Source organism: Fistularia commersonii, chromosome 15 (genome assembly GCF_037954325.1).
Source record: "Fistularia commersonii isolate RoL2024-O1a breed Wild chromosome 15, RoL_Fcom_v1.0, whole genome shotgun sequence".
Lineage (NCBI taxonomy): Eukaryota > Metazoa > Chordata > Actinopteri > Syngnathiformes > Fistulariidae > Fistularia > Fistularia commersonii.
In genome coordinates this window covers 2,514,565-2,528,406 of record NC_141298.1, presented here as the reverse complement: position 1 = coordinate 2,528,406, position 13,842 = coordinate 2,514,565, and the positions used below count along the sequence as shown (strand labels likewise).

The 13,842-nt window shown below is 40.9% G+C and overlaps 1 protein-coding gene across 2 annotated transcripts in view; it reads right to left on the bottom strand.

Annotated features, from left to right (window-relative positions):
* The window catches only part of znf438 (zinc finger protein 438), a 59,377-nt gene that overhangs the window by 6,956 nt on the left and 38,579 nt on the right, over nucleotides 1-13,842 (bottom strand). Inside the window, exons 3-4 of one of the 2 annotated variants that reach the window (XM_086160411.1) lie at nucleotides 12,015-12,090; nucleotides 385-2,169 (exon numbers count right to left, since the gene is read on the bottom strand). In XM_086160411.1, coding sequence (XP_086016537.1) covers nucleotides 385-2,141 — 1,757 coding nt within the window. In that variant the 5' untranslated portion in view covers nucleotides 2,142-2,169; nucleotides 12,015-12,090. The remainder of the gene's footprint in view (nucleotides 1-384; nucleotides 2,170-12,014; nucleotides 12,091-13,842) is intronic. The other variant, XM_086160410.1, reaches the window with a different exon arrangement.

Sequence of the window (13,842 nt, the reverse complement as noted above, 5' to 3'; positions counted from 1 at the left end):
GGCGGGAAGAGCAGAAAGGTTGATCACACCGACTATTAGGAAAAGCTTGCTCCCAGAAATGGACACCGTAATGATTTAAGTCCAGCAACAATATGTAGCTCTTGCATTAGGAGTTGTTTTTCTAGATTAAAAAAAAACAACAAAAAACTACAGGCACCAATAGTAACTGCAAAGCGGTGTGGAATATACTGTGGTGGGTTCGGAAGCGACATGTAGGGACAGTCTGGTTTGAGCTTACTGACAATAAAATTTGGTGAATCTTATTAAGATGTTTTTTAGAAAAAAGGGTTGGGAAAAAATACATTTGGTTGTAGGTTGCATATACTGTTAAATATGTTAAGAAGCCACTGCTGTACAGTCAATATTAACCAATAGTGAGCTTACCCCTCGATATCCTCTTCATGATGGCTGATGGACGGCTCCACAGTTAGCACCACCTTATGCACCTCTCTTAGATGACTGAAGTATACACCGACATACCCGAAGGACTTTTCACAGAACTCGCAGCACAGACAACGACGCTGTCGCACCTCAGAGTGATGAAGTTTCATATGGGTGCTCAGGCTACCAGAGTGTGCGTATGCTTTGCGGCACACGGGGCAGACATACGGCCTGCTATTGGTGTGACTGTTCATGTGGCTCTGGAGATGATGCTTGAACTGGAAGCAACGGCTGCAGGTGGGGCAGCGGTGGAGTGGACGGCTTCCAATGAACACTCTTGGATTTGAGGTGCCTCTTACGTGAAGGGCAACAGGGGCTTGTTGAGGGGGACAGTCCAGGTCCTTGTTTGTACTTGGTGCGGGAAGCTTATGACCAAGGACTAGCTCCTGTTCTTGACCGTCTGGATTAATAGCAGCTAAACTTACCAGCTGCGGAATTGTCTCCATGACCAACATTGGTTTGGGTCGAATGCTGCGGTACTTCTTTGAGATTTCAACTTCTTTTGGTTTGGAGCTTAGAACAATTGCTGATGGTTTCTCAGGAACTCTTCTGCGGAAAAAGGACAAGGACCTCTTTTTTCGGGCCTCAAAGGCCAAGATGTCTTCCATTGTTTTTCTCTTCCTCCCTCGCTTCTTACCAGGGGGTTTCTGGAGGGTACCGGTCACAGCGGTGGCTGTGGTCTTGCACTGGGGCTCTGGAGTAGATTTTTGCACTGGTTGGTGACCCCGGGCCTCAGTTGTCTCCAGGGTTTTGGGTGTAGATTCTAGGGGGCTGATCAGTCCTCTCTGGTTCGATACAACTTTCTGATCCTGAGTAAAGCTGAGCTTAGCAGCTGGGATGAGGGTGGTTTTCATTTTAGAGTAGGGCAGTATGGGCAGTTTACCCTTTGGTGGGGGTTGGATTATTTGGACTGGCTTACTGAAGATAGCTGGGGACAGGACAGTGATACTGCTTGAAGACTGAGTTGCAGCCGGCTTAGACTGGCACAGCCTCACCGCGGTTGAACTTTGCTCCTGGGACTTGCCTGGAGAAGTTCTGACAACAGCAGGGGGATACTGGATATTCTGTGCAAGGCTAGTTGCAGCAGAACATTCAGAGCCATCTGGTGCTCGCTCCAATTGGGATCCTGGATACAGGCTAGCATTGTCTGGGAGCACAGCAGTGACAGAAATGTCGGAAGGGGCCGGATCAATGAAAATAACCTGCTCAGAAAGTTCCTCTTTGGGAACCACAGTTTCCTTTGTGTGCTTGGACTCCTCTTGTTTTTTTTTCATCACTGATGAGGCCCCACTCCCCAGTGCCTTTGTCTGTGGTGTCACAGCAACCCTGGAGGCAGTTTTCCCCCTCACAGCTAGTGGTGATGATCTGACCTTATCGGTGCTCCCCTTGCTCCTCAACGACTGATATCTTGGAATGGGTAACTTAAGGTTCTTTTGGATTGACTGGGTTTGTTGTGGTTGCTGTTGTGGTGTCTGAGAGGTGACAGAAGGGGGCAGTGCCACCAGTGAGAACGTTCCATCCTGACCCGCTATTTGCATCAGTGCATAGTTTTGAGTGGGTACAATGATCGACTTGGGACTGGAGGCAGTGCTAGCCTCAAGGAGGACAGAGGGAGATTGGCAGGACAGGACCGCAGAGGTCGATGAGGGCACCGCGGCTGGGGCCTTTGGGGCAATGTTACGGAATTGAAGGCTCTTCATCTGAAGGGCTGGACTCACTGGCTGCACACTGAAAGACAAAAAATATACAAATCCACGAAAACGTTATTATAACTAGTTAATGTACCAAAATTAGGGATCATTCCCAATCGTGACTTGCCACATTATAATCGAGAAATTTCCCAAACTTCCAAAAATCCAATCCAACTCGTAGGTTTTGTTAAAGTAGAATACTTCATAGGTAAAGTGGTCATATAATTTCCTGTCCTCGAAATGAACTTGGTTTGGATCGTTTGTGCCAATATGACCTCACTGTGAACAGCGTTTAACCTAGTTGTATTCATCCCAGTGAGGCCATTTGGATACTGTGCGCCATATAGGCATCAGCATCAGTCTGACAAGCTGTTCTATTACCAATGTCTGTCTGGTCATACACATCAGATTCGACTTGCCCCAGGCTAAGGACAGACTGCCCCCTTTGATTTGGGCTCAGCATGCAGCCTTAGTTCATGCTGAGGCTCTGCGAGGGGCTTCGCATACCCCAAACCCCCGCCCCCCACTTCCTGGAAGGATCAACCAGTGGAGCGTGAAAGCTGCCCAACGGCAGGATCTTTACCAGATGAAGAGGGACTCCCCTCTCATCTCCCTCTCTACTGGCTAGCACTGGAACCTGCCCTGAAGCAATGAGGATGCCCCTGAAAAAAAGACCTGGATTTAGTTTATCAGCTCTTGTTCACAAATAACATTTCATGGTTATCCAGAGGGATGAGGCTTTTCCACACTGTGCCTTGCCTTTCTGGCTGTGTTGTTACAAAACACTGCAGAGCTCTATGAGGAAACTATAACCTCATAGTGAGGTTTTAACCGAGTCTTTAATATCTCAATCTACCATACACTTTCCATCCATCAATCAAAAGCCACAGGTATGGCTTTTAAAACAAAGGCTAAGTTCTCTTATATCAATATTGTATCTTTATATTAAAAGACAGGAAAGATTATAGTGGAATGTTTCAAAGGGGCTAATTGTAAACAGCCTAAGGTTTGAATTTCACATTATGACCTGGCTCTCAATGGCACAATTTGAGACGGGCAAGTTTCCAACGGGCTCCGTATTAGCAGCGGCATAAATCAAGAGAAAATGCAAACGTTTTGAGGTGTCATGGGGCATAAAAACACACACACACACACAAACGTACAACAAAACATCCTAACTTAGTTTAGTGCAAGGGAAAAAAATGGAAAAAGGCTTTATATGTTCAACAAAGAGACGTAATGAAAGACGGCAAAGCTGCAAAGGGCATATTGTTAAACAGCTGGAAGTAGTTCTGTGCAATGAGATTATTTATACAGTACCCCTACCGCATTATGACTCCATAAAACTGGATATTCATTCTCTGTGGATATTTGATTCGAGTTTGACTGTGACTGTGGCTGAAGACAAGAGTGGAATAAAATCATGGGATTTGAGGCACATCCTCTTTGCCTCCTATGTGGCTCTTGAAAAATTGGTAGGGACAACTCTTTGCTACTCATCACACCATGTACACAAAGTTGGGTTTAATGGAGGAGGAAAAAAGTGAACATCAACAACAGAATGAGCAAATGACAGGTCTCTGAACCTTTTAGTCACAGATGATTCAATAACATCAACAAATCAAACAAATTACACCATATAGAAATACATTATTTGTTTTTGTAATTGCTGATCAAAAGAGAAGCTTATTAGGTGCCTGGGAATACTGAAAAATAGCATAACTGCTGAAAATGGCTTCGCTCACTTCTGACACTCTTTCAGACCATGTTAATTCTATTCACACTTTAACAGTGCAGTATGGGAGACGTTTCTTCCAACAAAACAGACTTCAATTTTTATATCTGCCAAATGTGTCTGAGTGAGAATCACTCGTTATCCTTCCCTTTAATTCTAAATTAAGCAGTGTGTTTGTACATACTACAAACTGTGAAAGGAAAAAAAGTTAATGGAAACCTACAACATCAGGGTAAAGGCACTGGATTGAAGGGCGAACAAAACAAACAAAATGCAATGATTTACACCTCAACTGTAAGGAAATGAGAGATCCAAAAATAGGCTCAAGGAATTCTAATATATGACGGACTGGTAGTGGTTTAGTAAAAGTTCTATGTATGGGCTCTCGAACATTGCTTCACAAATAGTGGGTGCAACTCCATGCAATACCGGCGGGGGCGCGTGTGAGCCCAGGGAATATGGTGTAGTATTAGCTCTATAGTGGAGGGTTTTTTGCACCGTGCATGTGCACACACAGCACAGAGTTGGAAATATAAAGTGCAATGAGCAAACCCACAAGAGACACAATGGAAAAATATTCAACAGCGATGATAATAAAGGCGGCGAGAGACGGAGATGATGAGACAAACGAAAGTCACCTGAAAGCTAAGACGAGGAAATATGACGAAGCATATGTAGCGCTTGGGTTCACTGCGACTACGGTGGGAGACAAGGAAAAACAAAGAAAGTGTGTTGGCAGTGTATGAAGCCAAATAAATTAAGGCATCTAAAGACATTACCCCCCTATTACGCTGATAAGCCGCTTGAATTTTTCACTGAAAACATGCGCGAAAATTGCCAACAATCATCCCACTTTGTGAAAGCTACTTCAGCGAGCACTGTGATGTTATAAATGTTAAGTTATTCTTTATTGCAAGTTGATCTATAGTTCTTTCTTTTTTCTTTTCTTTAATGTTAATAAGGATACAATGTTGTGCAGAGGTGTGCATATAAAAATTTTTGATAGGCAAATTATACTATTTATCATTGCGGCTGAGAGTAGGGGGGGTGCAAAATGTTTTCTTCTTCCTGGGGGGGGGCATAACAGAAAATAATTGAGAAGCGCTGCTCTAGAGCTAGAAGTTTAACATTTTACACTAAAGTTTGTTAGATTTTAGATGGATACTACATTGAGGTTGTATTGTAAGGTATTGTTGTTATTCAAATGGCACTAAAATGCTGAAGCTCAATTTGATAAGCAAATGGGGCACAGTGGAACATATGAGTCAACGTTTCCCCAAAATCAGCGGATCCTGTACAATGCTGCATACATTATACGAACCATCACTTTCTCATTAGATAAGAAATAATCTGATAAGAGGCAATTAAACCACATCAGATGAGAAAGGAGGATATATTCCTTTATATTAAGCCGGAGCCAATACATCTACTGCTAGTTGCAAGCAATATAGATCAATCCCCAATAACAAAGAGTCCCAGCACATGAAGCGTTGCCATGTTTCAACCCTCAGCTATACAGCATATATGCAAGAAAGTGCCAACATAACTGACATTGCCAGCTTTCTGGCCAGATGCAAGATACTCTGTGAAGAACTCACATTGTTTGGCTGAGCATGTAAATCCACATTTAAGGTCTGCAGCTGACAGCGAGTGGAGAGCTCATTCGATTGACCAACTAGTTTGGTATAGGTCATCACAACATGCATATCAGAAAAGTACGTATCAGCGACCCTTTCATGGACTACCTCAAGTCTAGGAGAGATAACAGCATTGTTACAGGTCCCCTGAAGCATTTAAAATGAGAAGAAGGTCCTTTATTTTGGTGCATTCACTTATACATACAGCACATCAACCAAATCTGACCACTATATTTAACCCGTCATGGGTGAACCATCCTCAACAAAAAATTGTCAGAATAGGGGAACTTGAGAATCAAATAAGGTGAATTGTGGACAACAAAGGAGGATAAGCAATGCTCAAATCTTTGGTGACAGTCTTTCAGTGCACAAGCTCGGACGAAAAAAAACAACTCAATGGAAGAACGAGCCCACTCAACTGACTGGAAATGAATTGGGTTGCTCCACTCCCTTTCCATTTACCTAGGCCATGGTTTACCAATAAACAATAAACATCCTGCTTCAGCCTGTCTTCAGTTACATTGCACAGCACAACAAGACAGTGAGGTAGCAGCAATTTAAATAGAGAAATAGAATAAAAATAAAGTGATAAGTAAAAAAAATACCAGGAATAAAAAAAACGTAAGTAAATAAATTGTCTAGGATGGCATTCAGGTACAAATGTCCAGCTCAGGCATTCCAGTTTTCACAGTGCAGGGGAAGAAGCATTTTGTTCCAGCCTTTCTGTCTTTGCCTGTATGACCCTGAGCCTGCCAGAGGGGTGTCAAAAAGACATTGACCAGGATGTGTGTGGTTGGACCTGATCATCTCAGCTGGCCAAAGTGAATGTATTCCTGGTTTGGATGACAAGCACCGGCTATCTGTTGTGTAGTCTTGGTGATCCACTATCTTTCTTGTCTTCTCAGAAGGTGCTAAAGAACATCATACATCTGTAGCTCAGGACATTATCAATGATGCAATGGTAGAAGCTGGTATGAAGTTTCCCTGTGAGTCCAGTTTTTTTGAGGGTCCACAGTACGAAGAGTCTTTGCAGGGATCTCATCGTCAAATCCTCTAATAGGTGAATGCCAAGGTACTCCTTAAGTCCTCCACCTCCTCTCTATTGATAATCAGACTAGTATGGATTCGGTTTGTTTCCTGAAGTCAATGTCAAGTTCTGTGGTTTTGTAGGTGTTAAGAAAGAAGCAATCTCACACTTGAATTTACCATTCACATAAGGGTAGTTTTTGACTCAATTGTACATTACGATGGACTGAGTATAAATAAAGTTCTTCTCTTTGGACTCAAATCTGGATGTACTAGGAGCCTTGATACATTCCAAACTGCAGTCACAGCAGTTATCAAGCAAATGATCCATTGCTTCTTGGCAAGGAGAGACCACCTTAACTTCTTCTTTTTTCCTCTGGCACGAGAACAATGGCTTGAAACAATGCATAGTGGAATATCATATGATGGTGTATGTTTTTGCAAACTACCCATCACTTGCCTTGGCTCAGAAAGGCTTCTGGAGAGAATGGCGTCACGAAACCTTGTGGAACAGCAATTCTGTCAAAGATTGATTTATCTTTCACATCTGGTAATGAAGCTGTCAGTGTCCTCAAGGAAGGTCAAGATATACCAGCCTCTTCTATTTTGAGATTGCACAACATAATGTCCACCCATGTTATGATGACGTTTCCAAAGAAGATCGTGCAACAGATTATAAAACACAAAGACCATGGAGTAGCCACTCCAACATGCAAAGGAGTCTGGGAATGAGTTGGGATGTTACCCAAGATAAGTATCTTTAAAAAGTATCAGCCTCAGAAACCCTACACTTGCGAAAGTGGCATTATCAAACATAAACAGTCTTTGCAACCCCATAGGATTTGTAGCTCCTGTTAGCATTCAAGGCAGGACAAAATGTTGCTCTGACTTGTGGATGGGATTACGCTTCACCGAAAAGTTGTTCAAAGACTAGCACGTGTGTAGGATGTCATTGAAACATCTGGAAATTGTAGGTATCCTAATTAACACATTCAAGTGGTGCAGCAAATGGAGAATTCGGCATATTCTGTGACGCTTATAACCCAGTCACTGTTGCTACGGTCTACATCAATACTGCAGACTAAGAAGGCAAGCATGACCTTAGGATTGTGTTTGGTACAGCCCAACTCTCTCCAGAACAAAAACTGACGATTTATTATTAGATGTTCTCTACAGACAAGGTTGTCCTCAGTTACATCTGAAATTAATCCAGAACAGAAACTTCTACATCTATTTAGATAGAAGCATAGAATTCAGAAAAATCATCCGTTCATGAACCAAAGAATTATGTTAAAATAAAATGTTGTCACTTAAAACAACAATATGCTATATTTGTTTATAGATGTTGCAAATAAACTAAGTCAACACATCGAAGGACAGTTAATAAACAAGACATACACTTGTCTTTTTGTTTAAGTTTGTCTATCTGACTAGCTGTATCCTGAGTACAAGGAGGGGGGGCAGAATAGCATTCCTGAAGAGTCAATATTTTTTCTGTTACTATGTGTAAATAATTGTCATCTTTATCACAGCCTGTACAATGCGCCCGCCTCGGCTAATATCAGAAGGGTTGTTGGTTTTTCACAAAGACTGAAGCAAGAAAATTCAAAGGATTCTTCCTCCCCTTTTTTTCCCCAGAGCCCTTCCAAGTGCTATAGTGACTGCTTAATCTTAACAATTATCCCAACACTATCAAAATAACCAAATAATAGGGCCTCAACCCCTGTATACATAGAACATAAATTATCAATAAAATGAGAAAATCTTTTTACAAATATATTTCGAAACAAATAAATGTCTGGGACAGACAATAACTCACTTTTATTATCTTATCATCATCAATATTAGTAGTAGTAGTAGTAAACATACATGCACGTCACTTTTAAATACTGCAGTCACCATTATACTTCTTTTTCCTCACAACTACAGCACAATGCTGCTGCTCCAAGACACACTAACTCTAATGTAAACAAGAACAGGAGCATCTGCAGTAACACACACACACATTCCAAACATAGACCAGAGCTCTATAGGCTGGAGACTGTATCTCCCCTTTGCTCTTTATCAGTTCACAACCCCAAGGATCCTGAAGCGACAAATTATAATCTGCCTCATCCATGCACTTTACCAGGCCAGCCCCACCAGGTACTTTCCTGCGCTGCGGCTTGAGGAGATAGAAAAAACATAACAAATAAATAATTCACCCTTAATGAACGTGTACGTGAGTCTAGATTAAGAAAAACATCAAGTATTTGCAAATACAATCTTCCGATGGACTCGTGCTATAAAATTATCATTATCTCCAAAAAATTAAAATACCCTCCTGATCCCGATCACTCACCGTGCCCTGCAATCTGGGAGGAGGCCAATGTATATCAGAAAAATCTCAAAAACGAGTCAAGGATTTACAGTTGTCTTGACCAGTGGCCTTCCAGGAAGTAGTCGATGGAACATATTTCGGTGGAACCTCCAAAAATATCAATGAAGCACTCAGAAGCAGAAACAGTCACACATACATTGACAGTGACAAATATAACATACATTTGCAGCTCCAACTATAGGAGACAAAAAAAAAACCTTATCTCATTGAAAAAGGAAGTCTGTCTCAAAGAAAATAAACTCACAGATGTATTCTATGTTGATTTTTATAAAAACATATAGAAAATAAACCTTCGTGTTGGGACACTTTGTGTTCCATCAACTTTTGGTCATGCGCTGTTCATGCAGAGGACATATTTTATATGTCTAGCTAACAGTTTTTTCCATCTACGGGAGCAAAAAAAAAGCACATTTGTTACACAAGGAGACTCCCATTATTCTTCGTGTCCAGTCATTCAAATTATGGCCTTTGAAAGTAAAAGAAGTTAGTTCAGCAACATTCGGTTGGCCAGGTCCTCTGCACACATCGTGGACACTTCTGCATCTCATAGGTTCCACAGTTTGGGGGTTCACTGGACACACACGAGTCAGATGTTACTATACTCCATTTCTTGAGGGATACATTGCAGTGACCCTCCTAGACTCACAAGTAGTTTAGTTTTCCAAACAGTTCAGGGTTGGTCATGGTACTCAACAATGGTCTAGCACAGTGCTAATGCTGCTGTTCTCAGAATGCTTGAGTGATCCCTTCAGTAAGAGCTTCTTTATCATCATAGTAAGCTGTTCTTTGCGGTTACCTTGCCTCTGTTTTCTCAATGTATTCTTTACACAGGGTACAGTTAACTTTTGGCATACTGCATACTGGTTGTTTTCTAGTCCTAATGTTCCAGGATATGGTAAGTCTCTGTTTTTGCTTCCCTGTTTTTGAGGTGGGAAATTTGGGTCTTTTCAGGTATGGGCACAGGTGGTTTCCTTGATAATACCCTTACATGTCTGAGTCAACCCTTTCTCCAGGGTTGACTCAGCTTCTGGGAAGTCATGCTTCTGTGCTACCATGCCGAAGACATCCAATTAGATTGATTCCACTGCCACTTTCCAGTAGGGACTGGTCTTTGGTTTACATATCGAAGAGAGGTGCCAAGACACTGCCCATGGCAGCTCACTGGTCTGATGGAAGCTTTTCTCGTTGTCTAGTGTGACATAGGACATCCAGTTGAAAAGCCATATTTTGATCAGCAGCCTGGGCTTGATGATGTAACAGGAAGCTGTCAGGTTGAACGAAGACCACCGTTAATAGCTTCTTGTGATATCCGTCTTTGATAAATTGGGTTTAGTTTCAGCAATTTTCTTGTGCATGACTTTTCGAGGAGAGATGTGTTAGAAGTAGTCTCTGAGACAAAACAAAGTGGTGCATATTTAGGGATATGGGCCTGTAGCTGGGGAGTTTGGGGTCTTTCCCTGGTTTACATATGGTGATAGCTTTCCTCCTGAGAGCTAGAATATGCTCGGTCTGAAGGCATATGTTAAACATATTCAAGAGCCATAGTTTAGCAACTGGGCTAAGTGAATTATCACCTCAGTCATTATGTCCTCAGAACCTATTATTTTGCCCTGCTTCTTGCTGCCATGTCCTGTTTTGAACCCTCATGCAGTGAAAGGCTTTATTCCTTTGATTTTTAGATTCTCCTTCACATGATGTATTACAGAGCCTCATGCCACAAGTAGTTGACATTACAGGATAATACTGAGTGTGGTTACCAATATCAGTATTTGAAATGATGTAAATGAAATTTCATACATAATTCAACCTATAATACCGTCTTTGTCCTTTATCACTCTATGTGATTCTTGTTCTGTTATTGTTTGCCACCAACTTTATGACGAAATTTGGATGAGGGTGTTGGTTTTTAAATACAGTGGTCAACTGTAATCCTGTTATCATTATGTTTGCGAATAATGTAAAGTCATCTAATTCATCAGTCATCAATCAATTTCACAATCCCATTTTCCATCGTAGAAGGTAATCAATGGCTTTTGAATAATGTTTGACAAAAGACACAATTTGCTGTATAATATAGCATGATGCTGCCCCTATGATGCTTGGGTATTTTCTATGTTAGTGTTAGCCCAATGATGTGAATAAATGGTTTTAAACTATGTACTCTGTACATTTCTGACGTGCAATCGTCAAGATTTAAACAGATTTATGTGGTAAGAAACTTGCTGTATTAACTGGGTTTCTAGGAATCCTTTTTCACATCTCTGCAATCTATGCTCACATTTCAACACAGAGATTTATTATAAGTTCCTTGGATTTCATTGCTTAACCTTTGGTCAGAAAAGAACTGCAAAGCAAAGGACCAACATGTATGGTAAAAAAGGTTTCTCTGCCAGAGGTGGATTATTCGAATTAGCACATAAGCAAGGGAAAATTAGATATATACTTCCAAAGACCTTTAAAATTTAAAGACTGTCAACCAAATGGCTTTATGTCTCCACCCAGGCCATAGGCTTTTGCATGGTGATGTTCTGATCAGTTACTTTCAAGGTCCTGGTGTGAAAACAAAGGAACACTAACTGTATCAATTAAAAAAAACAACAATTCTTATAGTTAAGAAGGGGCAGAAGGTGGAATTGACTTGTATATCCCCACCACTTTTCTTTTACAATCAGCTCGGTAATGGGTGAGCATTAGATTTAAGGTGCCTATTTGTTAGTTCTCTCTGAGGCTGGGTTTAACTCTCACCACGTGTTAAGGTCTGATTGAGTTGCATATAAAACATATTTATTTAGTTTTTACACCCAGATAAGATTAACAGGTATCAGCTATGGAGAATATATCCAATCGGTGATGTGTGAGTGTTAACATGACTTTAAATATTCAATAAATGGGTAGAGTGAGTCCTGTTTTGATTACAAGGGGCATGACATATTGGGGGTGGGAGATGCATGCATGTGGTCACAGATGTCTCACAATCTGCTGCTGGATTTGAAACGCCAACTTCGCTAATCTGACCAAGGTCAGAAGTCAGAGCTCGGGTGATGCACAAAACCTGTTTTTTGTAGAGAATGTGAGGGACAGAAAAAGAAAGGGAGACAGATTACCAGGTGACGCTAGAGGTTGAGAGGTGAGAAACAGATGTTTATCCTGGAGCAGGTCAGGGTTGAGCAGGGGGTCAGCCTGGCCAAAAATTAAACAAACACACAAAAATATATTCTCAAACTCAAATGGGTCACAAGTAAAGGTAGACCAGGAAACACAGATTGACTGTCGAGAAAAAGGATAAATCAGGCAGCGCAGCATGTTGAACACACATTCTGGTGGCATCCTAGTGTGGCTTCACACACACTGTCCAATTTTCCAGCGTCACAACTCCTGAAATATTGAGCACTTTTTTTTTCATAGAACTTGTATCCTTGACTTTTATATTGTATCTTTTTCTAAAGAGCCTAAGAGAAGTGTCAGAACCTATCACAAGCTAAATGAACCACTTTAGGTTCATTGTTGTCGTATTCAAACATATACGCTTACCACACAGCCCTATACTTGTTGAGGGACGGTATAGTTCTTCAAATCTCACACATTATACCTACTTGCTAATGGCTAACTATGCTTATGTTGACTTGAAGCTGTACTAACAGAACCATTGAAAATTAAGGGTTGGGGGTGGCATTTAAAGTGTGGTACTTGATGTGCAGTGGCCGTGCAATTCTGGGTAAAATTTTGGCCTCAAGGGTGTCAATATGACCACTAATGATTCAGCTCAATAGACACAATCATACAATGCTCAGTATAGAGGAAGAAACCGTAACAATACAATGAGCTCTTCGGGCCTGTCTCACTAAGTCAAAGGATTACTAATTTGCCTGCTCACTTGACCGGATTGCAAATTTCTATGGCGTGTGTTTTAAGAGTGATCAACAAGAAATGAGCAAATGGCAAAAGAGGGAAACATTGGCGTAACAGCGGCAATGACGTCCTTTTTCTAAATTATTATTTATAAATGGCCATGGGTGCCAAACAGAAAGTTCAATAACTACACATGTGACATACATTTTCAGCCTATAGGACAAGAGATTGGAGTCTGGGCATATATATATATATATATATATATATATATATATATATAGTTGAGCTATTGAAAAGAAATCTAAAAATTGCTGGAAAAAATGCTGGATGACAGCAGATTAGTGATTAAGTCAGTGGGAACGGTAAACAATGCCCTAATGTATTTAATCAAGAGAGACAGTAGCCTTTTTTGCACTGCTCCCAAACTACAATGTTCTTTTCTAATTAATCAGTCATTTTGATCAACTTCACGTAAATTAATTTACTTAATTGACACATTTGCACACTCTCTTCCGAGTAACTTGCAGATGAGATTAGAAGTGGCCTGTATAGCAAAACCTTAAGGTAAATGGACTGAAGGGACAAAGCCTGCTCTTTTGGTCTTTAAAAAGTGGGATCTGCAATGATCAGTAATTATCAATTGCTGTGCACATTTGTTTTACTTTTAAATTGATTCCATCTTTTTCATGGAACAATTCGGAAACTTCTCTGTTTGATCTTCTTTCATCTTTGCTCTAGGGTTAACATATTAATGGATTAAAATGTTGTGATCCAGTTTTTAGCTTTGCATAATTATTGCTATTTTCAACCGTGACGCACTGACCCAAAGTTCACTGCCGCATCCTGATTGTCCAACACAACCTGTTCGTTGGCTGCTATTATAACTGTAGGAGGTGATCAATAACAGTAAGCGAAATCTCAAAATATTGACAGTATCATGTCTGTGCATTTTCCCAGTCAAAACAGTATTTGCTTGGTCCGATTTTAAGGAGGCAGTTTTTCTCCTGCCAGCTTTGTCTTGTGGTGTGTTATTAAACTTGAAATCTGAAGCTTCTGAGAGAAAAAAGCAGAGTAGTGTAAGGT